At 49.4% G+C, this 27,329-nt stretch overlaps 12 protein-coding genes across 12 annotated transcripts; 8 read left to right on the top strand and 4 right to left on the bottom strand.

The window, feature by feature from the left end:
* Nucleotides 1-825: 825 nt before the first annotated feature.
* N7519_001777 (Zn(II)2Cys6 transcription factor) lies at nucleotides 826-3,346 on the top strand (the record flags this gene model as incomplete). The annotated part of the gene is made up of 7 exons (XM_057288555.1): nucleotides 826-1,013; nucleotides 1,062-1,562; nucleotides 1,616-2,140; nucleotides 2,193-2,331; nucleotides 2,413-2,489; nucleotides 2,542-2,615; nucleotides 2,664-3,346. 7 exons carry the CDS (start codon nucleotides 826-828, stop codon nucleotides 3,344-3,346), a joined length of 2,187 nt encoding a protein of 728 aa, XP_057149757.1.
* Nucleotides 3,347-3,926: 580 nt separating this feature from the next.
* Nucleotides 3,927-5,866, top strand: N7519_001776 (3-oxoacid CoA-transferase; the record flags this gene model as incomplete). The annotated part of the gene is made up of 7 exons (XM_057288554.1): nucleotides 3,927-4,203; nucleotides 4,256-4,540; nucleotides 4,587-4,773; nucleotides 4,825-5,203; nucleotides 5,259-5,290; nucleotides 5,342-5,681; nucleotides 5,732-5,866. The coding sequence occupies 7 exons, from the start codon at nucleotides 3,927-3,929 to the stop codon at nucleotides 5,864-5,866; spliced, it is 1,635 nt and encodes a 544-aa protein (XP_057149756.1).
* A 147-nt stretch (nucleotides 5,867-6,013) lies between these two features.
* N7519_001775 (uncharacterized protein) lies at nucleotides 6,014-7,509 on the bottom strand (the record flags this gene model as incomplete). The annotated part of the gene is made up of 4 exons (XM_057288553.1): nucleotides 6,014-6,411; nucleotides 6,491-6,807; nucleotides 6,862-7,058; nucleotides 7,147-7,509. 4 exons carry the CDS (start codon nucleotides 7,507-7,509, stop codon nucleotides 6,014-6,016), a joined length of 1,275 nt encoding a protein of 424 aa, XP_057149755.1.
* Nucleotides 7,510-8,235: 726 nt separating this feature from the next.
* On the top strand, nucleotides 8,236-9,511 carry N7519_001774 (uncharacterized protein; the record flags this gene model as incomplete). Its single annotated transcript, XM_057288552.1, has 2 exons — nucleotides 8,236-8,441; nucleotides 8,536-9,511. The coding sequence occupies 2 exons, from the start codon at nucleotides 8,236-8,238 to the stop codon at nucleotides 9,509-9,511; spliced, it is 1,182 nt and encodes a 393-aa protein (XP_057149754.1).
* Nucleotides 9,512-9,648: 137 nt separating this feature from the next.
* N7519_001773 (uncharacterized protein) lies at nucleotides 9,649-11,643 on the bottom strand (the record flags this gene model as incomplete). Its single annotated transcript, XM_057288551.1, has 11 exons — nucleotides 9,649-9,766; nucleotides 9,814-9,898; nucleotides 9,961-10,230; nucleotides 10,286-10,383; nucleotides 10,439-10,564; nucleotides 10,614-10,744; nucleotides 10,799-10,884; nucleotides 10,935-11,063; nucleotides 11,087-11,262; nucleotides 11,314-11,469; nucleotides 11,519-11,643. The coding sequence occupies 11 exons, from the start codon at nucleotides 11,641-11,643 to the stop codon at nucleotides 9,649-9,651; spliced, it is 1,500 nt and encodes a 499-aa protein (XP_057149753.1).
* A 441-nt stretch (nucleotides 11,644-12,084) lies between these two features.
* Nucleotides 12,085-12,976, top strand: N7519_001772 (uncharacterized protein; the record flags this gene model as incomplete). The annotated part of the gene is made up of 2 exons (XM_057288550.1): nucleotides 12,085-12,243; nucleotides 12,329-12,976. The coding sequence occupies 2 exons, from the start codon at nucleotides 12,085-12,087 to the stop codon at nucleotides 12,974-12,976; spliced, it is 807 nt and encodes a 268-aa protein (XP_057149752.1).
* A 564-nt stretch (nucleotides 12,977-13,540) lies between these two features.
* On the top strand, nucleotides 13,541-14,209 carry N7519_001771 (uncharacterized protein; the record flags this gene model as incomplete). The annotated part of the gene is made up of 1 exon (XM_057288549.1): nucleotides 13,541-14,209. One exon carries the CDS (start codon nucleotides 13,541-13,543, stop codon nucleotides 14,207-14,209), a length of 669 nt encoding a protein of 222 aa, XP_057149751.1.
* Nucleotides 14,210-14,527: 318 nt separating this feature from the next.
* On the bottom strand, nucleotides 14,528-16,012 carry N7519_001770 (putative cytochrome b5 reductase; the record flags this gene model as incomplete). Its single annotated transcript, XM_057288548.1, has 2 exons — nucleotides 14,528-15,825; nucleotides 15,883-16,012. The coding sequence occupies 2 exons, from the start codon at nucleotides 16,010-16,012 to the stop codon at nucleotides 14,528-14,530; spliced, it is 1,428 nt and encodes a 475-aa protein (XP_057149750.1).
* Nucleotides 16,013-16,568: 556 nt separating this feature from the next.
* On the top strand, nucleotides 16,569-18,323 carry N7519_001769 (cytochrome P450; the record flags this gene model as incomplete). Its single annotated transcript, XM_057288547.1, has 3 exons — nucleotides 16,569-16,701; nucleotides 16,750-17,586; nucleotides 17,635-18,323. 3 exons carry the CDS (start codon nucleotides 16,569-16,571, stop codon nucleotides 18,321-18,323), a joined length of 1,659 nt encoding a protein of 552 aa, XP_057149749.1.
* A 177-nt stretch (nucleotides 18,324-18,500) lies between these two features.
* On the top strand, nucleotides 18,501-20,037 carry N7519_001768 (putative MFS transporter; the record flags this gene model as incomplete). Its single annotated transcript, XM_057288546.1, has 4 exons — nucleotides 18,501-18,892; nucleotides 18,943-19,407; nucleotides 19,454-19,595; nucleotides 19,648-20,037. 4 exons carry the CDS (start codon nucleotides 18,501-18,503, stop codon nucleotides 20,035-20,037), a joined length of 1,389 nt encoding a protein of 462 aa, XP_057149748.1.
* Nucleotides 20,038-20,465: 428 nt separating this feature from the next.
* N7519_001767 (uncharacterized protein) lies at nucleotides 20,466-21,350 on the bottom strand (the record flags this gene model as incomplete). The annotated part of the gene is made up of 1 exon (XM_057288545.1): nucleotides 20,466-21,350. The coding sequence occupies one exon, from the start codon at nucleotides 21,348-21,350 to the stop codon at nucleotides 20,466-20,468; it is 885 nt and encodes a 294-aa protein (XP_057149747.1).
* Nucleotides 21,351-22,514: 1,164 nt separating this feature from the next.
* N7519_001766 (uncharacterized protein) lies at nucleotides 22,515-26,584 on the top strand (the record flags this gene model as incomplete). Its single annotated transcript, XM_057288544.1, is given in 4 exon segments — nucleotides 22,515-25,681; nucleotides 25,764-26,105; nucleotides 26,116-26,125; nucleotides 26,156-26,584. 4 exon segments carry the CDS (start codon nucleotides 22,515-22,517, stop codon nucleotides 26,582-26,584), a joined length of 3,948 nt encoding a protein of 1,315 aa, XP_057149746.1.
* Nucleotides 26,585-27,329: the final 745 nt, after the last annotated feature.

Raw genomic sequence — 27,329 nt, 5'->3', positions numbered from 1 at the left:
TTAGTAGAATATTGGGTGCATGTCCACGGGTGGCTGCTGCAAGTTCATGTAGGTTTATCGGCGCCCAAATTGCCTTCTACCACTCAGATATGTATTATGCCTCTTATAAGGACGACCGAATGAGTAAACATATGAGATATGTTGAATGAATCCGATAGTGTTACTCTCCATGTCTATTAACTATTGTCTATCTATACATAATGTTAGATAGTGGGAGATATATAATCGGGTTGCAAATGGGACATAACATTGGAATCTTCACTCAATTTTAAATTCCGTATTGGAAAAGGATCGGTCGCAACCGAATATTCCTAGTTCCCTCATTTCATGGAAACAGTAAAGAAAAGAGAAGATGAGGAACAGACGATCCGGGAAGGATGGAAATAATGAAACATCCCTGCACGCTTTTTCACGGATATTCGCAATGGCGAATAGCCACTGCGCTGCGCTGAAAATGCTTGTCGCAGTAACCCAATTCGATCAATACTTAAACCGGGCTTGTCCCAGTGGTTCTTTAGGTACCTAGGTATTTATGCTCAACCTTTTTTAAAAGAAAGTGAAATCTTCCAGCATAAAAGAAAAAAGCCCAAAAAAATGAAAGCAAAAAAGAAATCTCAAGTTTTGTTTTAGGAATAGCCGAACGCGGGGGTCGAACCCGCAGCCTTAAGATTAAGAGTCTTACGCTCTACCGATTGAGCTAGCCCGGCCGGGCTGTTGAAGAGAGCAGCGATAAAGTGTCTCATAAGCCTAAACTACTTCTACTCATTATCCCCCAACTCCCGCTCCTCCCATTAGTGCCCATGGCCGAGGTCAAAACACTCACTCATGGAGGTCGAGTCGGCAGGTTCAGCCTCTAGCCCACATGGAAAACAAGCTGCATGCTTGAACTGTCGGCGGAGCAAGATTCGTTGCAACCGCCTGGCAGGCGAGTCTAGCTGTGAGAAATGTAAACAGACTAATGCAGAGTGTATTGTGCCCAACCATCATCTCGGCCGACAAAAGGGTGTTAAAAAGTGAGTCAAACCAAGTGGTTGTGGAATGAAATACTGACTGGGATCTAGCAAGCGCAAGGGCCTGGAGAAAGCGATACATCAGATCGAGCAGGCAATCAAGCGGCCCAAGGTCGACTCTACTAGTGACGATGAGGCCCAAAGGGCAATTTCAGTCCTCCAGGAACTCCTTGGTCAGGTTCCGGGTCAGTTAATGCAGAATGGGCATGAGCATAAGCATGGATTTTCAGAGGCATCAGACCACCCGCGCATGACATCTCCACGTGATATTCACGCGGATGAGAGTCTTACTCTTGACGATGCAGAGAATCCCCTCCAGCTGCTTGCTAGAGCTTCAGACCTTCAGCTTTTGCCAACCGGGATGCGGCATGCGCCAAAGTCTCCAGTGCCGTTGTCAGAAGGCCCGTCGTTCCTGCAAAGCACCTCTCAAGGAGAACCGGGCGCCAAATCCTTTTTTGTTCCTACGAGAGCAAACTTGGATATCGGACCTGAAATTGACCCTATTGAGTTAGGATTGGTCACATTTGATGAGTCGGAGTCATTGTTCTCATTGTAAGTGGGCTGTCCTTTTTACTGTCAAATATATATATAATTGACGAATCAAGCTTCTACCAGAATCTCGCACATACTCGATGGGGCCTCGATCCTTTGGTACACACCCCGTACTTTGTGCGGTCCCAGTCAGCCTTTCTTTTTACTTCAATAATGGCAGGTGCAGCCCTATTTCTGCCATCTGCTGCTGCTTTGTCCAAGAGACTGTCGAGGCATTGCAAATGGCTCGCGAAGCGAGTGATCACACACCGTCATAGGTCTGTTGAGATCATTCTGGCTTTTATGGCGAACGTTCCATGGATGTCCCCCGGTGACAGACTAGGGGATGATGATACTTGCTCCTATATTGCCATGGCTCTCACTGTTGCTCTAGACCTATCTTTGAACAAGATTGTCTCGCCTTCCTCAAGCTTCGACCCAGAACTCATGAATCGCCTGGCACGAGCGGAATGTATCGATGCCAAGAGGGCTTTACACATGGATGGATTTGATGATGTTGATCCGTCTTCAGAGTGGGGCCTTAGACTGTTGCGAAGACGTGAAAGAGCTTGGATTGCGCTGTATGTCGTTGAGAGAGGGTATGTTTGATTCTCCCAGTAGTGGCCCTCGAACTGAAACTAATTTGATCAGTGTTTGTCTTGCCCGTGGACGAAGCTATACCGTGCCTCCAACAACACTCATCGAAAACTGCGATCGTTGGCACCTATCTAACATTGCAGACCCGCGTGATGGTCCTATGAATTCCATGGCAGTTCTTCGAAGAGACCTTGTAGGTGCAATCCCAAGACCAATCCTAACCTGTCTTGCAATACCCGTATTATCCTATTAAATTCCATTCTAACAGTTTTAGGATGGACTCTTCCAAAAAGTTAAATCAAGCTGCGATAGCTATCGCATCGTCGATACCGGCTCGGAAGCTGCTCAGTCGTATGTCATTATGCCTTTGCTGAATATCATTAACATACTGATCATATAACAGGATTAAGAAAACCATTCAAACCTTCTACGAGCGGTGGTATGCAAAATGGGCTTTGGCAATTGGGGAGGGAGACAGTAAGTCTAATACCTAAGATTGATTGGCTATATATTAACCATCTAAAGCACGCTCGCTACCCCCATATGTCGAGATTCTTGTCACGCATACTCAGCTGTCCACATACGGTGGTGTCATCAATCACCCAACAGCCCCAATCGAAGTCAAGAGATTCTTCCGAGCCGCTGGTCTATCGTCTGCATTGAACGTCCTGCGAGCAGCCATCCAGGGCGAATCTCGACTGAAATCAATGCCAAACAATACCGTCATAATGATCTCCTTCGCCGCATGCTCTGCCCTCAGCCTCAGCATAACACCCGGCGACAGCAACTCCAGTCTGGCACCGAGCGTCCGAAATCTCATCGAAGAGACTGCCGGTGTTCTAGAGAGAATCGGAGCAACACCATGTCACCGAAACGGCGCCTCTGTGCTTTACGGGAGATTCCTGCGCGAGTTGATCCGTCGTGCACCAGCCTTGCCTCTACAATCACGAGGAAATTTAGCCAAGGTCGATCCACCCGAGCCGGTATTTCCGTCTACATGCCTGGATAATGGTCCGCTGCCAGTAACACTACCACCCGAGGATCTGTGGTTCGAGCCATTGCAATTCTCTGCCATGTCTGATAATCAGATCGTCGATGCAGTCAACAGAGCGGGCACCGCGTTTGGTGCGTCAATTCCGGATGTGCCTCTTGATGACATGCTTAATTGGGATTGGCTTGACTTTGCCAACCCGGATTTCAATTTTTAGTAGGACCAGGAGGCGGATTTTGCATACCCCAGTGTTTATTTTTCTTGCGTTTATTGATCGAACCTTCGTTTTTGAACATATCCATTTTACCAGCCTGTATATATCGCCAAGGAATATTTTGATACTCCTTCACCTACCATATTAATGCAAGGCACTTGTACTAAAGGCCCTAGTGTATCTTTGGCAAAACAGGTGGTAGTTGGAGGCAGTATGGTATTAAGGGGAAACTCAGTCGGTTTAAGAAGCAATTGACGGGCTGATTAAGGGTTTCTTTAGTTGATATCCAGTTAGGCGGGTCGCCTTTGGTGTTCTATGTGAGATTAATACGACGTGGTTACTTTCATTTTCATTCCAAAAACAAACCAACATCGAGCTGTGAGATTGAAACCGTAATTATTCTTTCCCTAGAAGAATAGCAGAATACAGAGAAGCTCAGAAGTTGAGCTCGGAGGGCCCTCCCGAAAGTGGCCCCTCGGCATCCAGAAGTAGCTCCGACTAACCGATGCCGACAATGTTTTAACTGCGCGATGATTTCATTCTTGCTTTGTTTTTTTTGTTTTGGACTAAACAATCATAAAGTATGACGGCTCTTAGAATCTCTACTACTTTGTCGCGCAAAGCGCTCACTGCCTGTCGACCTCGACTCTTCCTCGGAGTCCGCGCCAGCGTGCGCCCTTGGCAGCCATTCAGTACCAGCACCAGCACTAGATACTCCATAACCGCGCCATTAAAATCCCTCGCACCTAAGGTCGTGCGCAGCGGTTCGAAACTATACAAAGATGCCGATGCCGCTGTCGCCGATATCAAGAGCGGATCGACGATCCTTAGCTCTGGGTTCGGTCTTTGCGGAGTTGCAGGTACGTGGGCGAGTAACCAGTGCGAGAATAGCGAAGCTGATACATAGCATAGAAACTCTCATCAATGCTATGCACCGCCGAGGCGCTGATCAATTGCACTCCCTGACAGCCGTTTCGAACAATGCCGGCGCCGCGGGCAAGGGAGGCCTTTCGACACTCTCGCAGAATGGCCAGATCAACCGTCTGATACTTTCATACCTCGGGAACAATAAGGCATTGGAGAAGAAATATTTGACGGGACACATTGCTATTGAACTTTGTCCGCAAGGTACTTTGGCTGAACGTCTCCGTGCTGGGGGTGCTGGGATTCCGGCGTTCTTTACCCCAACAGGAGTCCGTATGTATAGATCTCCTCGGATTATGTTTGTCACTGACAAGCGAAGACACCTTTATTCAGGAGGGAAAGATCCCTGTTCGTATGGATGAGTCCGGTAAAGTTCTGGAGTCTGGCAAGCCGCGCGAGACCCGGGAATTCAACGGCAAGACATACCTCATGGAAGAAGCTTTGACTGGAGATGTAGCCATCCTCAGAGCCTGGAAAGCGGATGAGGCTGGTAACTGCGTGTTCCGGTGAGTATATGTACTAGTACGTCCTGGAAACTGGAAACTGATATTGATTAGATATACTACCAAGGCATTTGGCCCTATCATGGCCAAGGCTGCAACCCTGACCATTGTGGAAGCGGAGAATATTGTCCCAGTTGGCTCCATTGACCCCAATGATGTGGATCTACCGGGTATCTTCGTGGATCGGATCGTTCCTGCCACGGACGACAAGCACATTGAAATCAGGAAGCTGCGCTCGGGCGAGGCCACTGTAGCTGGTTCTGGGAAAGATGAGGCTCGGATTCAAAGAGAACTCATTGGTCGCCGGGCGGCCAAGGAGCTTAAGCCGGGATTCTACGTGAATCTGGGTGTTGGTATTCCCACGTTGGCACCGTCGTTCCTGCCAAAAGATGTGAAGGTTTGGATTCAGTCGGAGAATGGCATCTTGGGAATGGTAAGTTCTGCAAAATCCCTTCCACAGGCTGGACTAACCAAAAATTTGAATCCAGGGTGATTATCCAACTGAGCAAGAACTGGATCCGTAAGTTGTTCCTGAGACGTGTTGATCCGAACTCTCACTAACTCAGACCAGCGATATCATCAATGCCGGAAAAGAAACCGTGACGTTGGTTCCTGGAGCTGCTACATTCGATAGCAGTGAGTCCTTCGGTATGATCCGTGGAGGTCATGTAGATGTGTCTATTCTCGGTGCTCTGCAAGTAAGTGCCAACGGTGATTTGGCCAATTATATGATTCCCGGCAAGGTGTTTAAGGGTATGGGAGGAGCAATGGATTTGATCTCGAACCCGGAGAAGACCAAGATCGTGGTTGCTACAAGCCACGTTGCTAAGGATGGATCTCCCAAGATTGTACAAAAGTGCAGTCTGCCGTTGACTGGTGCCAATGTTGTCAGCACTATCATCACGGATCTGGTAAGTGCGAAGATCTCAGTTAATTTAAACCAAGGCTGACACAGGTACAGTGTGTCTTCCAGGTCGACCGAGCTACTGGAGAGCTCACACTGACGGAACTTGCGCCGGGTGTTGAGGTAGAAGAGGTGCAGAGCAAGACGGATGCCAAGTTCACCATTGCGGATACCCTTGAGATTATGGAATGAAAGTCAGGATTAACGTATATACCTACATACCTAGATAGGCGCTAGTTACGTACATAGTCAGATGGAGATCAGGTCTCCTTTATGTATCTCTCCAATAGATTGGTGGTATCAGCTGTGCATTCGCGTGGATAAGATATCCAAGTGTGTTTATTTGGGATTTGAATCGTCACCCTCCGGTTTCTCATCGCTGTCGTACATGATATCATTTCCATTCTCATCTTTCGAGATTTCGTGCGTCTCAAACCAGTGAGTATCGTTGCTTTCGAAATAGTCATCCGGTCCGTATTCACAAACAAGTTTACGAATTGTTTCGAATGAAAGCCAGACATATCTCTCAACATAGCCCCCAAACGGTATTCGGCGTCTAAAGTATCCTCCGAATCGCTGATCCATAAGGTCCGCGCGGAGGCGAGTATAATGCCCGTTCCCAGTGGGCTCCATATCAAGGGCTAAAGTTGCATGAGTCTCATCCCCGGAATAGATCACAGGTTTTTGATCAACAGGAATTATTCCCAACTCTTTTGCACGCTTTTTCCAGATCCTCCCTGTAGAAAGAATTGCCAACTTGGTCTGCGGCTTCGGTGGGGCCAGCGCTGGGCCGAATATTGAGAGATTCATACAGACCACGGTAGTCGCAATAGATAGCGGCAATGGCGAGCTGCACGTGCATAAAAGGGCATCTCTCGGCAAGATGACTTAGTGCAGATGACTCCGGTTTGAGGGGCCACCATATAAGCCAAGGCTTATAGGGGGTGTCTTCGGTGAATGTTCCAATGTCATTAATCATGACACGGCGGGCATTGATGGCCTCTTGAATATCGCACCAATCAGCATCGCTGAGATTACACTGCCACCACCGAGCAAACATCCTGTTATGATAAATGCCACGGACAACGCAACGGGCTTCGGTCTCGCCCATTTCCTTCTGAGATCGGGTGTTCCTGATTCGGTTGTATCTACCAACGTTTCATTCATAGGCGGCCATCTGTCGTAACAGGTCCTTCTTCAGCGTTGGTGGATCGAGGGGCAGAGGCTCCCAAAGTAGTGTGGCCTCTTGCGGGGTAACATCATCATAACGAGACTCATCTGGCTCGCTATATTCGGGGCCCATGTACCGATCCTCTTCAATGTCAATCTCCTCGGGGGGAAATTCCTCAATAGAATCTTCTTCAAGCGTAAACCGCCACTCTAGCTTCCACCGAACATGCGTGTCACCATTCAGAAAGGCGGGTGCTGGTGGATTTATCTGAGTTGATTGAGCGATCGTAATCGTCCATCACGGCATATTTCAGCGGCGAGGACATGATCAACTGGTAGATCTGATCCCCCCCTTCCGTATTCCCCTCCCGTGCCTCTTCGGCGATAGAGACATCGGGAAGCTGGTCAAGCTCCCGATAGAGGTTGATATAGCCAGCAGCAGCACAAGCCCGACCGACCTGATAGCGCATAGAGGGGTACCGTTGAGCGACTTGGCGATAAGTATCCTCTTCGGCAAAATCCGGGTTCCAGATACAATAGGGCTGGGCTTCAGTGATTTCTAGACCGTCAGGAACGACGTTGCTCATAACGAGCCGGGCGTTGCGTGCTCGAACAAACTCGGGAAATCGCGACGAGTTACACAGGTCTATAATGACTGGGTTCATTGTGAAATTATAGGAGCAGCGCAGTCCTTCGAATTACTGCACATCGTGCAGTGGCAGAGCTGAGGTCATCTGGAACCCTCGTTCCCTCGAGCGCGGCGATGTATTGGTCATAATTGTATAAGTGCTCGTTTGTTGCGGCGGTGCTTGGCTACGAGATATCCGAGCTGCCTTCACTCTCGCTGTCGCTTTCGCACGTAGTAGGGGGTTACAAAAGAACTTCAGCTCGGTGAATGAGTTCGAACTGAGGATATCCCTGACTCAGTGAGCAAAAGGCGCTAGGGCCTGAGCACTAAGACAGAAAGGGAAAACGCTGTGACATGCCACCGGCCGCCTGGTTTGTCAGGCTCCATATAGCTACCTAGGTATATTAGCTAGCCCTTGTTTGTAGAGAGGGTCGAATTCTCTCTCTACTCCCATAGTAGTCAGATCAGAAAGCCAAGAAATGAAAAATCAAGTCCCTATGTAGGTACGCTAGCCAAGATGACAAGTTGGACGAAGGGCTTTGGTTCCCCTCTCTTTTATAAATAGCTAGAGATAGCGAGGAATCTAAATATTTTCGAATTGTCTCACAAATTTATACGAGTTTTCAGCCCCATAATTAGGCAGAAGTATTACTCGGAGGACGTCGGCATCCATCTTGGATCTGTGGGGCAGGGGTCTAACCATAAAATAAGCTTACCTATGCCCAGTGCTTAGAAAAGCTTGTCACTCTTTTTCTCTTTCACCATGGCATTTAATCCATCTGCTCTGGAGTCCATTCCCGAGCATGAAGCAATTATCATAGTCTCTGACAAAATGATGGTATTGAACAAGCAGACCCGATTCTCTTTCTGGAAATGTTCTCACCTGGACTGCATTGCATACCCAGGCTCAAAGAGAGCCATGTTCTGCCGAGCTGTACGGCGACCTCTCTGGGCACTGATTTTCATTATGTGCGTGCTCTTAAGTGTAGTGTGAATTGTTGGCTTTTGCATCATGCTCTCCACACTTGACACGTCATGTTGAGCTAACAATGTCTCACGTTAGTGGTATCCTCACTGTTGCATGGCAATGCTTTCTTTATCTCTTCCCATATAATGTCGAGTTGGTCAATTTCCCCAGTGAACGCCCCTCAAGCCTTTCCGACTGGTCTACTTACGGTGTCATCCCCATACCATGCCACTCGCACAACGACTACTGGCGTCACGTTCCCCTACGATCAGCACTTCGTGCAGGATGTATCAGCGTCGAGGTTGACGTCTGGCCATGGGGAAACGAGATTCTAGTCGGCCATTCACCTTCCACAGTCCTCCGGGGGACACTGCAGAGTCTCTATCTTGACCCGCTGCTGAAGATGCTCGATACACATAATGAACCCCCTTCTCACAACTGGCCGAAAGTTATGAGTCAGGAAATGGTCGGACTGTTTTCCAATGACCCAAAGCAGAGCCTGACCTTGCTGATTGACTGCAAAACGGAAGGTGATCGGACCTGGCCTCTTCTTGTCGAACAGCTGAACCCGTTTCGTGAGAAGGGCTACTTGACTCACTTTAATGGCTCTGATGTTGTATACGGGCCGATTACTGTTGTCACCAGCGGAGATGCACCTTTACATCAGTTGTTAGAGAACACGACCTACCGTGATGTCTTTTACGACGCACCTCTTGACAACTTGACCTTTCCTGCCGAAATAACGGCAGATGACAACAAATCAATGGATTCCACATATAACCCATCCAACAGCTATTATGCATCTGCAGACTTCCGCACGGCTATTGGGCCTTTCTCTCTTAGCCGTCTGTCGGATGTTCAGCTTGCTATTCTTCAGAGTCAAGTACGTGCAGCTCACAAGTTGGGACTAAAGGTGCGGTACTGGGGCACACCTACCTGGCCGGTTGGACTACGGAACCATATTTGGCATGTACTTGTGCGTGAAGGCGTGGATGTGATAAATACAGATGACTTGCGGGGTGCAACTAGGCAGGATTGGAAGCTTCATCATTGGTGGCAATGGTGGGTATAACATGGTTTGTGCAGAATCATACGCTGAACCTATAAAAGAAATATAACGGTCGACGTGCCATGATTACCATCCTGAAATTGTAATCCATATATCTGTAGAACATGTCATTATATCTAGTAGATATCATTTCTCATCATTCATAGAACCATCATAAACTCCGGGTTACGGTCGTCATTATATCCTGCGTATTGATCATACTTACCCTTCCTTTTGTCTCGATTAATCTTCGCGCAGTAGAGCACATTAAGCAGAATCCTATATAAATCAGCGATAGCTCTGGAATCAACAAGAAATATACTCACATGAACCACGCGAACACTAACAACCCAAGGATAATGGTGTGTCCACGGTGGAAGAGAGGCCCATCTCGAGATGGATAGTTGAAAGCTATAGTACTGATGTTAGCGATCTGTATAAAAAAAAATAAAAAAGACCTGTGGGCGACTTACTCGAAACAAATCCTCCAGCATTTGCAATTGCCAGCTGCAGCGCTGATGTAGTGGCTCTTTTGTAATGTCCCGCAGAGTTGTTCGACAACCACACCAAGATGCACGGCACACTCGCGTATTGGCCGGTTGCCATGAGGAAGGTCATGCCATATTGAACCCGAGGGGAGTCAATGTTGGCGATGGCTGCATATCCTATGATTGCAATTGGGAGAGTGAAGAGCATCACCACACCTCGCAGACGGAGACGATCAGAGACGATGGCAACAACGACTAAGGATGAGTGAGCATTTGATGATATTGATCAAAGGCAACAAAGCGGACAAACCTGTAAGTACGGCTGCGACCGCATAAGGTATCACAGACCATAACTGAACCTCGTTGGCATCTTTGGCGAAACCGAGGTTTTTTGATAATTGTTGGCAGCTAGAAACAGTCAGTGGATTTCAGACAGGCACAAAAATATTAGAATCATACAAACAAGCCAAAGGAGTATAGCCCAGAGAGAATGGCAAAGTATGCTGAGGCAGAGAGCCAGACTTGTAGATCCAGCACACCTCGGCGCACTTCGGACCATTTGAACGATTCAGCCTCAGATGCCAAGGATCTGTTTGTGTTAGCCAAGCTTTCTCATCCGGCGGGTCAGAAAAGCTTACCCTTCCAGTGATCCGGGACTATCAAGCATCAGCCTTTTCTCTCCAAATTGTTTTTCCTCCGGAGTCAAGAAAGATGCTGATTGCAAGCTATTTGGAAGGGCGAAGAAACTCAACACTCCACAGACAAATGTCTGATCGACAGTCAGACAAGCACTTTCTTTTAATAACCATCATCTTCAACATACCAGAAGGCCCTCGATTATCAAAATCCAGCGCCAACCTTCTATGCCCCCCGCAGGCCCAATTTCAGCCAGCCCACGAGCAAGAAGCCCTAAATTGTTAGCACTCGCCAAAGAACCAATATAAAACCGATGGACGTACCTCCAAATGCGCCCGACAGGGAAGCAGCTGTGTAGAACAAGCCAATTCGTAGAGCCAAATCGCCTCGTTTATAGAAAGAAGATAAATATAAAACCTTTTTGTATTTGTTAGTCATGACCAGCGTCAATCCTGTTATAATATTGGAAACATACCATGCCAGGGAGAAGACCCCCCCTCCGCAATACCCAACAAAGCCCGGACAGCAACGAAACCAGCAAAATTCTGCACAAATCCTAGACACATGGTGATTATGCCCCAAATACCTGTCAAGAACGGCAGCCAAATCTTCGGCGATGCTTTCTTAAGAACAAGATTACTCGGCAGCTCGCTTTTATATCAATTAGCCTCTGGCGTTGTAATCCAATGGCACACAACGCACCTGCAAATATAGGTGAGATAGAACACAGCCAAGCCGACATCATACTGGTGGTCTGTAATAGAAAGGTCCGCTTCTAAACCGATAATCTTGGCGTTACCGACATTGGTTCTGTCCAAAAATGACATGAGGAAAAGGAGTGCTAGAATAGGAAGAATACTGGGAGAGGTATTAGCGAGCGCGGGGTGATTGTAGCGCCTGAACTGACTGTATATCCAACTTCCATAGTATCTTCCGGGTCAATTTCTGCTGGTGCGCGAGGTCGCCATATTGATCGAGGGGAGTTGACTTCGCCTCTTCGAGCTCTAACACTCTTGACTTCGGTGGGTCCATGATGTCTTGGGTTGTTTCTTGGCGACGCACGAATGATCTTATTCTCCTGGTCTATCTGTCGCAACGTAGAATGGGGAGGAAAAGAGGAAAGAATTGAAAGAAATAGCCCACAAACAGCCAGGGAGAGCCCCTTCGGCTGGCATTTCTGGGTCCGAGCTCCTCTTCAGCCCCAAGGCCTCTCGCCAATGGCAGAGCTTCCAAGAGCCTCCCGGTGTTTCGTTTCCCCGCGATCCCCGGATTTCCAAGATCCACTGGTAATATTACCGGAACTATCCGGCCAAATTACTGTCAGATTACACTCCCCTCCCGGTAATTTTCGGTGTTCACTTCTGAGCTCCGTTTGTTTCCAAAGCTCCCGAGGTCGGGAAGAGAGTTGGCCTTCAACACCAATCTTTAATGGCAAGACATCCACACCCAGGGCACAAGAGCTCATCATTCGACATGTCTAGACTTTCAACCAGCCTTAAGGCATTAATTAATGCTCCTGCCGCCCGCCCATCCACCGTCCCCGCGCCAGCAAACATAACCTCGGTCTACCAAAAGATCCAAGAAACCGCGCAATCCAAGAAGATCTCGCAGCCATCATGGGTCGCACTATCAGTGAATCAACCCCCTCAGTTAAGGTTGAATTCCATCTAACATCAATACCAGACCGCGGCAACAATGACCATGAATTCCCCCCGAGTCCTTGGCAGCCCTCTACGAGCTAGCCAGCACCAACCCGGACAAGCGAGTCGAGACCGCCGAGCTCATGCGCGAGGTCGGTCTAAAATGCATCAGTTTTAACGGTATTCCACGCACTATAAACTGCCTCAACGCCTTCAGAGCCAGCCTCCCAGACTCAGTCGGCAGCCAGCTCTCCCGCACCCCGACCCGCGCACCAACCCCCGAGAACATCTCCGCGATCAGTGACCGCGGCCACGCACTCTGGGATTCTATCTACCGGCCATTCGAGAAGAAGCTATATGATAAACTGGCCGATTCGCACCCCGACCTGCCGGTGCACATCCTGCACAGCAACTACGGTGCCCTGTTGTCTGATCCGGAGCGTAGCACTGGCGCCTCTGCCGGGCGGATTTTGACGTCTATTATTGCTGTCTCGTGTTTGCGCGCTCAATCTGGTGTTGGACCCCAGGTCATCTCGCATGTATTTGGGTTGCGGAAGGCGCTTGAGGATGGCTCGTGGGTGAATGATGTCGAGGGAGAAGAGGCTGCGCGGTGGTTAGCTAGCGATGAGGGGAATACCTGGATTTTGAATAGCGTTGATGCTATTGTCGAGGCTATTAGCCAGGGCGCCGGGTCGAACTTCGCTCCTGCACGCGCGAAGTTGTAAATTTTATAGAGATTTTATACCACACATATTCAATACTATGAGTACGCCCCGAAGGTCGAAGATTCGAGTTCCCTGATATCGAGTATCGCACGGGCTCATCCGTGCGGGCGAGGCGACCAATTTCCTGCCCTCATTCTTCTTCGGGCAGGAAATTGGTCCGAGATAAAGCTGCATGTCAGTCTAATGAATAAGGGTGGGCGGCGCTTTGGTAAAATAAACCAAGCGACATGAGACCCCTGGTAGTATTCGCGGGGAAAAAAGCCAACACAGGTGTTCGTCCTAATAACGTGCTCATGAGAATCCCCGCGCCAAGATGCAGTGAGCTGGCCTCGCAACGACACTTGCAGACCATTCCACCAATCGCCATGAGACTCATGTGATTGCACAGCGTAAGCTGCATAACTAAGTCAGAAGATACGAGAGTCACCAATTCGGTTGCTTTATCACATATATTAGAGGACCCGTTTGATCCGCTCATGCATACTCGACGTGTTTGTGGCGCGAAATAAGTGATGCTGCCATTGACACTTAAGCCCGTCATGCCACTTCAATTTGCGTCGAGCAATGGCACCTGCGATTCGCGAGGTTACCCAGACACTTGTCGAGACCGACACCACTTTTGTGTCTGTCATTACTCTGGGACATACTAAGCCCTGGCCAACGTTGAACTTGGCTACAGTGACAACGACTACTCCATTCACGACTGTCATCCACGTGGTCGATAGAGCAGCAACTCCTGCACCCGAGCATACCCGTTCGGCCAGAAGCACCGGACTATCAAATGGAAACAGAGGCGCAATAGCGGGGTCTATCCTCGGTGTCGGGACCTTGCTACTGCTCTTATACTATCTTTATCTATGTCGTTTGCAATCCCGGCCATTGACTCCACGATCAGCCAAAGTTCCACTTGATCCGGAAGATCCTGCGCCAGCTCCCGAGCCTGTTTCTACTGACAATGCACCGTCGAAGAGCAAGAAGAGTGTTACCATATCACCTGATCTTCCTCGATATCTTCCTCGATACTCCGGCTCGAAGGATATCAAGTCCATCATCACGCCTCTTGTGAGGATTTCGGCAGAAGTGAACTTGAGGACTAGGTTCGAGACGAGAGAAGGAAGATTAGGACAACGGGTTCGGTTCATGATTCGAAAACGAAAGAAGCCAAGGGCGAAGAAGCGGCGGAGACGCAGGCGTCGAAGAAAGCGCAAAGCTACGAAGGATGATGCAAATTGATCGGAGTTGTCTCTAATCCAGGGGAATCTGGAATTCCACTTTTCCCGTTTAGCCCGAGATAGTGTTTATGTACATTAATTTATACTATTTATATGGAGTACCGAGGCACAGCTCCCCCTGGAAGATAAGCTCCAACCAGTCAAAGTCTCGGGAATGAGCACTCGGTGAGTGGACTGTCTCGGAGGTCTGCCGGAGGAGAATTTTCGTGTCAGACGCGAGAACAAATTCGGCAACGGGGCCGGAGCCGTTATTCCCATCAACTCAACAAAAAAATTGGATTCTCCATTAACCTCGGCTATTACTATATTAGGCAATTTTCTAGAAACAAAAGATTTGATCGGTCATCTTCGCCACAACCCCTGGCTTGGTAAAGCCCAGCGCCACCAAATTCTTCTTAGTGGCATTGACCATTCCGGGCGGCCCACATAGCATCACCTTAGTGTCTGGCGATGCTGCAGGGAGCTGCTCCGCCAGAACTGCCTGGTCCACGTATCCCGATCCATAGGTCCAGCCCTCGGGCGCAGAGTCCAGCATATACCACAGCTTGAAGTTTTTCGGGTATTGGCGCGCGAACCGTTCCAGCTCCTCGCGCAACAGAATGTCAGCCTCGCTGCGGTTCGCGTAGACCAGACTAACTTCCGTCGTATCGGTGTCGTTCTCGCAGATCGCCCGGATAAGCTGGTACATGGGTGTGATGCCTGTGCCGCCGGCCACCATGCCGATCTTGCGACATAGACCCTTTGTGTAACGCATAGAGCCCTTAGGTCCGCGGAACTCGACTTCGTCGCCCACGGTCAGGCCGGCCAGATATTTCCCGCTCAATAGACCGTCGGGGTAGCATTTGATCACGAGTTCAATGCGGCCGCGGTCGATGTTGTTGGAGGTAGGGGTGTATGAGCGAGTGACGGTCGTTCCATCGACAACGGCTCTGATGGCGACGTGTTGGCCGATGGGTAGACCCAACACATCTGTGGCGGTTGGCAGTGCAAAGACGAAACGGTAGACATTCGTTGCTAGTTCGGTCTTTTCAACGAGTGGCAGGCGTTGGTATTGTTGCGGCTCGAGGAAACCGCGTGTCAGATGCGGATCGGCACGAATCACCTTCTTTGACTTCATATGAGGTGGGTAGCGCATGAACCCAGAGTCGATCTTGGTGAATTTGCCGGCCTGTCGTGCTACCACTACTCCGACGGCTGTGGAGATAGCAGAAGCGGCCAAGAAGCCGTTGACGAAGCCTCCATGAGGCAGTCGTAGGTTCTTCAGTTGGTGAGGGATCAGTTGGGTGATGGCTCCCAGGTTGGTAGTGAGATTGTTGCTTCTGCTGAAGACGTAGAAGACTGGGATCAGCCCACCCAGAGCACAAGCGATTGTCTTGATGGTCGATGATGAGGAGCCGGCCTCTACGGGTGCTTTTTGGGACACCACACGCACTGCCTTGGGCCGGACGTACTGCTGGGCATCCTTCAAAGTGCCCACCAGGAATGGCTGCATGATCTCGCGGGCGTCTTCAGAATGCCCAACATCCTCATAGGCTGCTGTGGCATCGGTGCCGGCTACCTCGATGAGAGCCTCTGCACCACCTGGGTGATCTTGCAGATATGTTGTGAGGTCAAAGACTGTTGCAATGTTAGTACGGACTTTTCGATTGAATCAACTTTAAAAAAGATTATTACCCTGTCCATGGATGACCATCCAGGTATCACCCTTGGTGTTATGTGCCGCTACATCTTTCAATGTATACTCTGGCAGCTCAACATCTGCCTTCCACTCAGCCTTCAGCTCTTTTGTTTCTGGAACGGACATTGTGAATGAATGATTTTGCAGAAATCAAAAGGACGGAGTCTTAATTTAATATCACGAAAAGTGCTCCGTATTGGAACATGGAATTATTGCAGCCCACTTAGCACTTCCGATATGTACATAATACATAAAACCAGCCTACCAGCAATCAGGGATTCAAAATGCCTCGGCATCTCGAGAAAAAAGGAAGAAAAAAAAAGCAAAATAAAAGGCAAAACCTCAATCTTGTCGGTGGGGCCGAGACGGCACAATTCGTGTCAGTGCCGTCTGCCGTCGGCCACGGTGAGCCCGAAACGACGTTCAACTCTATTCCGTACGGAATACACTACTTTTTGCCTATTTTGGCGTGATATTATTGTGGATCCTGAGAAATATTTTGAGCCGAGGCTCTTAGAGATATACATCTTCTTCTATTATGAAATGAAAAAGAATCGGGACGCGTTTTTATGAAATAGTGGAGTCAACTATGCAGTTTCAAACGGCTCAGATAATTAGATCCTTATAAATGTGAGCGGGCCCTTCAAGAGAGGAAGACATCTTGTTTCATTCTCATTTCACAATGGTTGCCAAACATTTCTACTTACTGGGTGAGGCTATCACCTCTGCTCGCCCAATCGAGGTAGAGACAACAGTCGACTACCAAGGGCTTCAGCTGCTTATTGCTGGCCAATTTGCCATCGTTGAGCCAAATGGTAAGGCTTTATCTTATTGTCCCTGATATCATTCTAACACCAAAGTAGGAATTGGATTTCAGTCAGAGGACTCGGTGTTGTCCACTATTTCAGAGGTCCTTGCCAATGAAGAGCCCATCGCCATCTCAATAGACGGCAAGGAAGTACGGGAGATCCCTGGTCCCAAGGGACTTCCATTCGTGGGGAACTTCTTCGAGGTCTATCCTGACCACCTGGGAAACCACCAGCGTCTATTTGACCAATATGGACCCATTATTCAAACCACCAACATGGGCCGCACGGTCTACCACACCAACGACCCCGAACTATCGGCCATTATTTTCTCAGAGTCTGATTTCTTTACTAAGAAAATCAACGAGGCACACCCCTTACACCCGATTAAGAACCAACAGGCCGGTGTGTTCTTAGGTGACACCGATACACCCGAATGGCGCGCGGCACACAAGTTTCTCCCGCCAGCGTTAGGACCAAAAGCAGTGCGCCACTATGCCCCCACTATGCAAGAGACCGTCGAGGATGCATTCAATGTGTTTGACGAGCTAGACGAGCGCGGCGAGGCTTGGAATGTCTACCCGTATATGCTTAAGCTCGGTGCGCAAGCCGTGGGTAAGCTGGTTCTGGGTATGGACTTTAAGCATTTCTCTGCCGTGGATGCGCCACCTCATGAACTTGTCTACCGAATTGCCGAGTCGTTGGAGCTGAATAAGAAGGTGACCGCCCGTGGTGATTGGTACGCCAAGTTGCCTTTCGGTGACCCGAAACGCCTCCGGGACGCTCGTCATCGCATCGCTGAGATGGTCAACGAGTCAATTCAAAATGCTTCTCAGAATGGTGTCGAGGATCTCCCGTTACAGGATGCCGCATTGCAGGCCTCGAACATGATTGGTGAGTGAAATACCTGGCAGTTGGAAGGCTCGAGCTGACATTAGGCAGATTATATTATTCGCGCCACGGATAACAAGGGCGAGAAATTGCCCAAGACAAGTCTGATGGAGGCACTAGTAGTAGCCACCGGTGCTGGCTTTACCACTACTAGCTCATTGTTGTCGTGGCTGCTTTATTCCCTAGTCAACTATCCCGGCATGCAGGAGAGACTCCTACAGGAATTGATTGACAACGACATCGATGCCGACACCCCAATGACTGCGGATCTGACTGATCGTCTGACGTTCTTGGACAAATTCATCAAAGAAACTCAACGCCGTCATAACCCCTCATACCAGCCTGCGCGCACTGCCAAGGTCGATATGATTCTTCCAGGCGGATACAAGCTCCCCGAAGACTCTATCGTCATCCCTGCCCTTCACCACATTCACAACAACCCAGCTGTCTGGTCTAACCCTGCACGGTTTGATCCAGACCGTTGGGATACAGCGGAAGTGAAGAACCGCCATAAGACTGCGTATATTCCCTTCGCTGCTGGACCCCGCATGTGCATTGGGTTCAACTTTGCCTTGCAGGAAGTCAAAGTGTTCTTACCCAAATTGTTGTACCGGTACAAGTTCACAAAAGAGAATGATGGGCCAGTCGAGTATGATCCCATGTTCCAGTTGATCCGTCCTACCAACTTGTATGTGCGGGCAGAACGACGAGTGAAATGGCCTCCCAAGACTGAGCAGTGAGAGACATTTGTACATAATAATTCTGTTTATCCTCCAAAGAGAGATGTAAGATATATTTTCTACCGTTTAGTTCCCCGAAGAAAGCTTAGCTCCGGCCCGAACCCCGAACCCCGACTCCGAAGCTCGGAGTTAAAAAGTTGTTTTCACCTTCATCTTTCTTCCTTCAACCATCTTATAATGGAGAATCAATCGCGGCCGGCGCGATACATGGCCCATGTTTTCGAAGAGCTGGGCCTAACCACCATGTGGCGGTCGTCGCTCGACGTGAAGCTTCTTTGCGCGCAACGCTTCGTCCGGCTCTTCGCGTACGGCGGCTCGACCTTGATTTTGGCATCGTATCTATCGGCCATGGGGATTTCAGATGATCGCATTGGCTTGTTTATGACTCTCACGCTGGTCGGAGATGTGGTGATTAGCTTCTTCCTCACTCTGTTTGCCGATGCTATGGGTCGCAAGGCGGTGTTGTCGCTCGGATCAATCCTTATGGCTGGCAGCGGAGTCATTTTCGCTCTTTTTGGAAATTTCTGGATTCTACTGGCCGCTGCAGTCTTCGGTGTCATCAGTCCGAGGTTCGTCTTTTTTGTTCTGTCTTATATTTTCATCCGAGCTAATTCCGTAGTGGAAATGAAATTGGCCCGTTCCGTGCTGTGGAGGAATCCACTCTGGCTCATCTCACACCACATGAGCTTTTGAGTGATGTTTTTGCTTGGTATTCCTTGATTGGAAATGCTGGCTCGGCTATGGGAATGCTTGTCTGTGGTTGGATCATTAATTCTCTCGAGTCAATCCACGGATGGGCCTTCATTCCCGCCTGTCGCATCATTTTCTTCGTCTATGCCGGCGTTGGCGTCGTTAAGCTAATCTTGAATCTGGGCCTGAGTGGCAAAATCGAGGTTCAGAAAGAGGAGCCACAGGAACAGAGCTCTGAAACCCGACCACTGCTGTCAGAACCTGTCGAACGGGATGTCGAGCCGGCCACGAAGAAGGGGCTGTTTCCGTCTATCGAGAAGGACCTGTGGTCTCTGGTTATCCGTCTCTTCATCCTTTTTGGAGTGGACTCATTTGCGTCTGGATTGGCTTCACTGTGAGTGAGGTTCTAACTCTTATATGCTACAATGCTAATTTGTCAGGTCCTGGATGACCTACTTCTTCAAGGGCAAGTTCAATCTGCCTTCAGGTGGACTCGGCACTATGTTCTTCACTACGAACATTATCTCTGCGGCATCCATGCTTGTGGCCTCGTCCCTCGCCAAACGAATTGGTAATGTCAAGGTAAGAGATTCTTCCTACTCGGGCTGCTGAGCGGCTTCTGACTTTTTGATAGACTATGGTATTCACTCATTTGCCGTCGGCGATCTGTCTGGCTCTCATCTCCGTCCCATCTAGCCTGCCCCTGGCACTGACCTTCCTGATTCTGCGAGCCTGCACCCAGAACATGGATGTGGCGCCTCGCTCCGCATTCCTTGCTGCAGCTTTGCCGGCAGACAAGCGCACTGCTATTATGGGCGCGGTGAATGTTGTGAAGACTACAGCCCAGAGCATGGGTCCCCTGTTGACGGGTATCTTATCGAGCAATGGCCATTTCGGTGTGTCCTTCATTATTGCAGGATGTTTGAAAGTGACCTACGATCTTGGCATGTTGTTTAGCTTTGCTGGAAAGGAGGCTGCTCGTAGGAAGCAGGCAGCTCAAGATGCCGGCGAAGAGACAAGTTAGAATATTAACTTGGCAATCTGGCTTGTTGATGAATTTGCTACGTCAACGTTGGAAGTACCATAGAGAGTCTTGCTGTTGTACAGTGTGATGTGTCTGCAATTAACACAAATATCTTTTCGCTTGGTCAGTAGACCAGAAAGTCAAGTGGCTATAATCAGATGATGACACCGAAAAAAGATATACGACCCTGTCGCTTCTTGGAGTCGGTCATATCCATTGAATCCTTTGATCTACACTACTTTGAACCGTGAGAGCGAGGAGTATCTTATTCATTCCTTAGATACTACTTCATTAGTTAGTATGATAAGATCAAGTAATAGAGCAAGTTTCACATATAAAAGTGGACTTTTAACTAAGCTGGTATACACAAATGATTCCAATTCATCACAAATCAAACGCTCAGATATACAACATTTCCAAATCCAACTCTAAACAAGACGGGCAGCCCTGTTTCGCAAGACCGACAAACGCCGACGAGTCATCACAGTACGATTACCGGGGGCAGTACCATTGTGATGCAACGTAACATTCGAGTGGGCATGATGCTTGCCGGTGACGATATGCGAAGTCTTATTCTTCAACAACTCCATGATATGATGCACGATCTGATCACTCTGCGCATGACCAGCCTCATTGACACGACCCTCCTGCACGGGCTCACGCTGGCTATGCGTAGCCTGAGACGCGCGCCAAGAATCCGAGTTGGACCCGGGCATCTGGATATTCTTGATATCCTCGATGGTAGTATGCTTTTCAGCGCGCACAGGCGCATCAGGCTGAGCAGTAGGAATGGACTGGTGCGTGTCTGCTTGCTTGTTGTTCTCCTTTGCACCATGGGTAGGGATGTTCTCGTCGTGGAGAGGGCTGTCGCTGTCGCAAACGAGATTCACCCAGACTTGGCTGTAAGCGACGAACTGGCGCGAGGCGCACTGACTAATCGCAACGCCATCTCGGATCTCTTTGCTGATTAGGGGCGGGTCGATGCATTCAGGCACCTCGTGCACGGTGATGTTGCAGCCGCTGCCGCCTGAGAGGAAAGGGAGGTCGTGGTCGTTAGAGAGGAGCTCGGCGTCGACGGAGATGGCGTCGACGAGGTTCTTCTCGTAGGAGGGGACGGAGAAGCTTTTGCAGCTGCCCTGAGTGATATTTTGGGATGGGCCGGATACGTGGTATTTTTCGTATGTGTCGAGATTGCTGAATGCCTCGCCAGGGCAGTTTGGGTAGAAGTGTGTCCAGACACGAGCTATGCTTTTGGCGTGGACTGTGCCTGATAGCAGGGATAGGGAGATAAATGATGTGGTGAGGGAACGCATGGTTACTGGGATTTTGGTATCCGGGAACTTATAGACTTTGATCAGATTGAATTGCGGGATTGCGAAGCGTAGGCAGGGAAACGTTTTATCCACTCTTATATACGTTAGTTAATACGTCCTATCACCCTTCTCATTCCATGATTGCCGCACCGTAATGGGATGGCGGGGAAGAATGACTGGAATGACTATGACACTGAACGTGAAACGCGTTTACAATTCAAAGGGAACTTCTGCGTCATACCCAGGGGCTGGCAAGTGTCATAAAATCCAATCTTCTCTCAATCGGTGTTCTGATCGCACATTCCGGTCCTAAAGGGTCCATAGGATGTCGATCTAGGATCGCGGTATGTGGGTGTTTCCATTACATTCCAACGGCTGTTCGCCTCTAAAAAGGCTTGGAAATGCTTGGAAACCACCCAATACTGTCATACTATTCGTGCATTCTACCTAGAGAGATGGCAGGTTAAAAATAATGACATTAGTCTGTGAGGTTGGCGATCATTCCGAGAACATTTTATTGGCTGACAACTTGACAGCTTGTGGATGCTACTATATTAAATAGCTTTATCCCTACTGATGTGACTATGTGAACCTAAACAAGATTTAATGTCTATGAAGGATGAAGTCGTTTGATTATATTGAGATTGTACACCGAGTACATTTATCGCGAGATCCAATAGAATTTCTAGAAGGGAACAAAACCTGGGATCAGATTAGTTCGGAGTGGGCATGGGATTATTGCCTTGACTATGTCTCTTCTTGTCTTGAGTATATATATACCCAGCAGAGTTCGTTCTTGACTGCTATGGTTATGGAAGACTCAATCTATACAAGTCCAACGCCGAAAAACCGCCCCCAGGTTGCAGAGTCTGTCTAGTTGCATATTAGTTGCATATTAGTTGCATATACACCCATGCATGAACAACCTCATTGGCAATATGCGCCCCACTGAATCGAACAAGGTAAAGAACGACAATTCATCCCCTCTTTTATGACAGCGGGCTGGTAAGCCCACACACAAAATGCGATAGCATTGGTGAATTCGAAGTTCAAATCTTTGGCAATCATTCGTAAGAGTTTTAATGATTCCGAACTCCTTTCTAGGATCACCCCCTGATCCCTCATCGCCCCTAAATCTATTCCCCAAACACACCAAACTGCAACATGCAAGAAGCCACAGAGAAGGGTTATCAACTCGGAGTTGATGTTGGCGGGACATTCACAGATGTTTACGTGTTCACCCCGCATGGACAAACTGTGCGGGCAAAGGTCCCAACAACCATCCCAGACCAAAGTATAGGGATCCAACAGGGTATTTCCAAGGCCCGTGAACTACTCAATGAGCAGTTCGGCTGGTCGGGGACTTTCCAATTCATTCACCATGGCACGACGACCGCAACAAATGCAGTCCTCGAAGGGAAGGGCGCCCGCACCGCGCTAGTTGTGACGGCTGGCCATAAGGATATATTGGCTTTGCGTCGGTCTCAGATCCCAGGTGGACTCGGTGCGTGGCTGCACTGGACTCCACCCGACCCTATAGTTCCACTTGAGCGAGTCGTTCAATGTAAAGAACGCATGTCCGTTCAGGGCGAAACAGTAACGCCAGTTGATGTTGAGGATCTGCGACAAAGCCTGAAAGAGCTGGCGCGACAGAAACCAGAAGCGGTCGCTATCTCCCTGCTGAACTCGCATAGCAACGAGGCTCATGAACGCGTGGTTGCACAAACAGTCCGCGAGGAACTGGGGGCCGGTATCGCCATTATTTGTTCTACAGATGTCTTGCGTGAAGTCGGAGAGTATGAGCGGACGGTCACAACCTGCACGAATACGCTGGTAAAGCCGGTTGTTGAGAAATACCTGCACAATCTGTCTGAGGCGCTTGCGACAGAAAGTGAAGCCATTCGGGTTCTCAAGAGCGATGGTGGATTGACCAGTCTGACTCTTGCTTCTGAGCTACCAGTCAACATCCTCATGTCGGGACCTGCAGGAGGCGTCAAGGGAGTGGCAGATGTTGTGGCTCGGAGTACTCCGTACAAGAATCTGATTACCTTGGACATGGGAGGAACTTCTACCGACTGCGCACTAATTTACAATGGCCAGCCTCAGCTCCGACGAGAGACTGTTGTAGAGAGTCTTTCTGTTCGGGCGCCCGCAGTTGATATTAAGACCGTCGGGGCTGGTGGAGGGTCAATCACAACTTATATGGAGCTCACGGAGACCCTGCGGGTAGGCCCCGAGAGCGCAGGCGCATCACCCGGACCTGCATCTTATGGAAAAGGCGGAAAGCAAGCCACTGTCACGGATGCGAATCTGGTCCTGGGGTATTTGCCCAAAACATTGCTGGGTGGCGAGTTCGCGTTGGATGTCCAGGCTGCTATAACTGCTGTCGAGGATATTGCGAACCAGATGAAGCTTCCGGTCATTCAAACAGCCGAGGATATCATCACAATCATCAATGAGACAATGTATGGTGCCTTGCGTCTTGTCTCTGTGGAGCAGGGCTATGATCCTCGTGAATTTGCACTGGTCGCTTTCGGTGGCGCCGGCCCTCTGCATGCAAACGCCGTGGGTCAACTTCTTGGGGCCTGGCCTGTGATCATCCCGCCTTCGCCTGGAATTCTATGTGCACAGGGTGATGTGACCACTAAACTTAGACACGAGCAATCCGCCACCTTCATCCGTATTGTCTCCGGAACCACGATTTTCGAGGCGCGGGAACAGTACCAAACGCTGGAGCAAGAGTGCCGGGATACCTTGTCGAGGACGGCGGGTGATCTGTGGCCCTTGTCATGGAAAACTGCATACCAAGCAGATCTCCGGTACAAAGGCCAAGCTTTGATGATAACAATTGAGCTCACTGAAGAAGACTTGGCCCTGACTACTGATAAATGGCATGATGTGTTGCGGCAAAAGTTCGACCAGCAGCACCAGCAAATGTTCACTTACTGCTTACCCGACTTTGAGCTTGAATTGATGAGACTGGGAGTTGTGTTGGAAGACGCCTCGCCTGGTATTGACATTCGTCAAGTTGGCAAAGCCACAATCCCCCCTTCAGACGCAAAGATTGGTGAGCAGAATATCATCGTCCAAGGCGAAGAGAAATTGGCAACCCTGTGGGATCGTCAGAAGATTAGCAAGCAAGGTATTCAAGTAACGGGTCCATGTATTATCTCCGAAATGGACAGCAACACGCTCATCTTGCCTGGCTACTATGGTGAGATCGATAGCATAGGGAATATTTTGATCAACCCTCTGGAAAAGAAGCCTACCGCCGCTACCACACACACTGCCGACTCAGCCAAAGAGCTTGTCAAGAGCACTCCGTTGATTCCTACACTGATCTCCTCGACACTGGCCTCCATTCGCGGCGAGATGGACAAGATGATGTTACGATGCAGCATGTCCCCTGCCATCCGAGAGCAGCAGGATGAATTCAATGTCATCACCGACCGTGAGGGCAAAATGCTGGTTGGTCAGTTTGGCAGTTTCATCACCCAGTTCCTCGATGTTTGGGATGGTACAATCGAGGAGGGGGATGTGTTTATTACCAACGATACCTACCAAGTGCAGGGCGCCATCAGCCACCTCAACGACATCATCGCCTTTTTGCCTATTTTCCACAACGGTCAGATCATTGGATTCGCATCGCAATTTGGCCATCTGACAGATGTTGGAGGTATCGTTCCCGGAAGCATGTCAATCAACGCGACATCCGTCTTCGATGACGGTGTCCAGATTCCATGCATAAAGCTTTATACCCGTGGTGTGATGAACACAGATCTGGTCGATCTTCTTTGTCGAAACTCTCGCCAACCGGCATGGTATCGCTCTGATCTGACTGCCATTGTAGCATCCTGTTCTATGGCTGCCACCAGAGTTCGAGAGTTGGCCACCCGTTTCGGCACTGAAGTATACCTGGCTGCGTGCTCAGAGCTGCTGTACCGGAACCGAACTGGATTCGCAAAGATTATCGAGCGCCAATTCGATGATCTGGAAAGCAAATTCACTGACTTCGTCGATGATGATGGTCATGGTGTTGGACCTTGGGCACTCACCTGCTCCATGAAAAAAGTAGAGGGCAACCGGCTTCAATTTGACTGGAGTGGCACTTCTCCACAGAGCGAGCATAGTATCAACTTTTATCTCTCAGAGACAATGTTCAGGATGTTCATTGGGTACTACCTCATTGCAGCCGCTGCCCCGGGCACGGTTATCAATGACGGTTTCCATGACTTGATTGATGTGCACATCCCCGAGGATCAGTCCTCAAGCCTGTTCGCCCTGCGCCAATCTCGTGCCGAACTCACTTCCTCGGTCGGACCTTGGACATTGTACAAGCTCTGATTGGCCAAAAGCAAGACTCCTACCAGGCTGCAGCGGGATTCAGTGACTCACCTCACTTCTTTTACTCAGGTTTCAAACCGGACGGGAGTGGTACCAGCTCTACCAGATTGGATTCGGAGGCGTGCCTGCACGGCAAGCCGGCGATGGCCCTGATTGCCACTGTCTCTTCCCCGCCATCAAGTCCATTCCGACAGAAATAATAGAGCTCAACTACCCGTTGCGTATCGAGGCTAATGAGAGCGTCGCCGACAGTGGTGGCGCCGGATTTTATCGCGGTGGTAATGCTCAGCGCACGCTATACCGTTTCCTGGCTCGTGGGGAGTTCAGTCTCCACGATGACCGGTGGTTCACCAAGCCATGGGGGTTGAAGGGTGGAAAGCCAGGACAACGATCCCGTAAAATGCTCTACCGGTACTCCAAGTCCGAGGACAGTCCCCCCCACAGAAATTTTGCCTTCAAAGTGTGATCATATTCGCGTCGACCCGGGTGATCTTCTCGAGTGGGTGACCTGGGGTGGGGGTGGATTGGGTGAACCTTTGACACGTCCGGCAGAAAAGGTTGCCCTGGAAGTACACCGGAAGCTTGTCACGGTTGAGGGAGCTCGTATTGCGTACGGTACCGTTGTCAACGACGATTTCACTGTAGATGCGGCTGAGACCGAGGCATTGCGGGCCCAGATGCGGATGGAACGTAGCCAGGTTAGTGAGTCCTCCATCTATGACCGCGGTGGAAGCCTCGAGCAGTTAAGAGAAACATGTCTGCAAGAGACTGGACTTGATGCCCCGTTGCCTCAGTGGGAAACCGAAATTTATGGTCCTCATGCCGGGTTGGAATATGTGCAGGACTGGTTCAATGGGATGCGGTCACGCAAAGGTTGGGAGCTTAACTAGTCCCTAACAAGACGCTCGTCTTCATCCTTTTTCTCTTTCCCTTTGTGCTTAGTTTAGAACTCTTTTTCATAAAGAATCAACTAGCAGCAACAGCTTTAAATCTTCCCTATAGCTATATTATCTCCTAAACCACAAATACACCTAAAGCAAATTTCTCACTGTTCACATTCTTCAGGTTTCATCATACTGGAGAGGTAGGGATAGACCACCATTGAAATTTGATAAATAGAGAGATCGATATATAATTATCTTCGAAGGTGACTTTGTTGTCGTTGACTTCAGCCCCATATCAACCAATATACATGGCAGTATCAACCTAAGCCACTGCATCATACTGCAAGACTATATACATGTACATAGACTCAGAAAGGACCTAAACATCGAAGGCGAGTACCGATAGTGGAGTCAGTGGTTGCAACTTCCCGATTTGGACAAATTTCCTAAAGAGGTCAGTAGCCCGGATGATCTCGGAGTAGCAATATTCCGTAAATCCCAAATGGGAAGTTGCAACCACCCAACTGTCGGCTCTTGCCGAGCCACTGAAGACAACTCGGGCATCGACCGGCAAGACGTGCGGTTGGCTTGCCCGATTCCGGCTCCCGACTGTGGCGCCAATTCTCGTCCTCCGCACAGACGAGTTTCGCCCAAACTCCGCGTAAATGGCTAACTCCAGATACCCCAGATCCCAATTCCCGGGTCCACAGGAACCTGGCTTCATTGGTTGAGACTGCTTGATCGTCCCCTA

The sequence above is a fragment of the Penicillium mononematosum genome (assembly GCF_028829835.1).
Source record: "Penicillium mononematosum strain IBT 11891 chromosome Unknown utg000002l:1.0-8112719.0:1.0-8118358.0, whole genome shotgun sequence".
NCBI lineage: Eukaryota > Fungi > Ascomycota > Eurotiomycetes > Eurotiales > Aspergillaceae > Penicillium > Penicillium mononematosum.
This window is presented reverse-complemented; position numbering and strand designations above follow the sequence as displayed.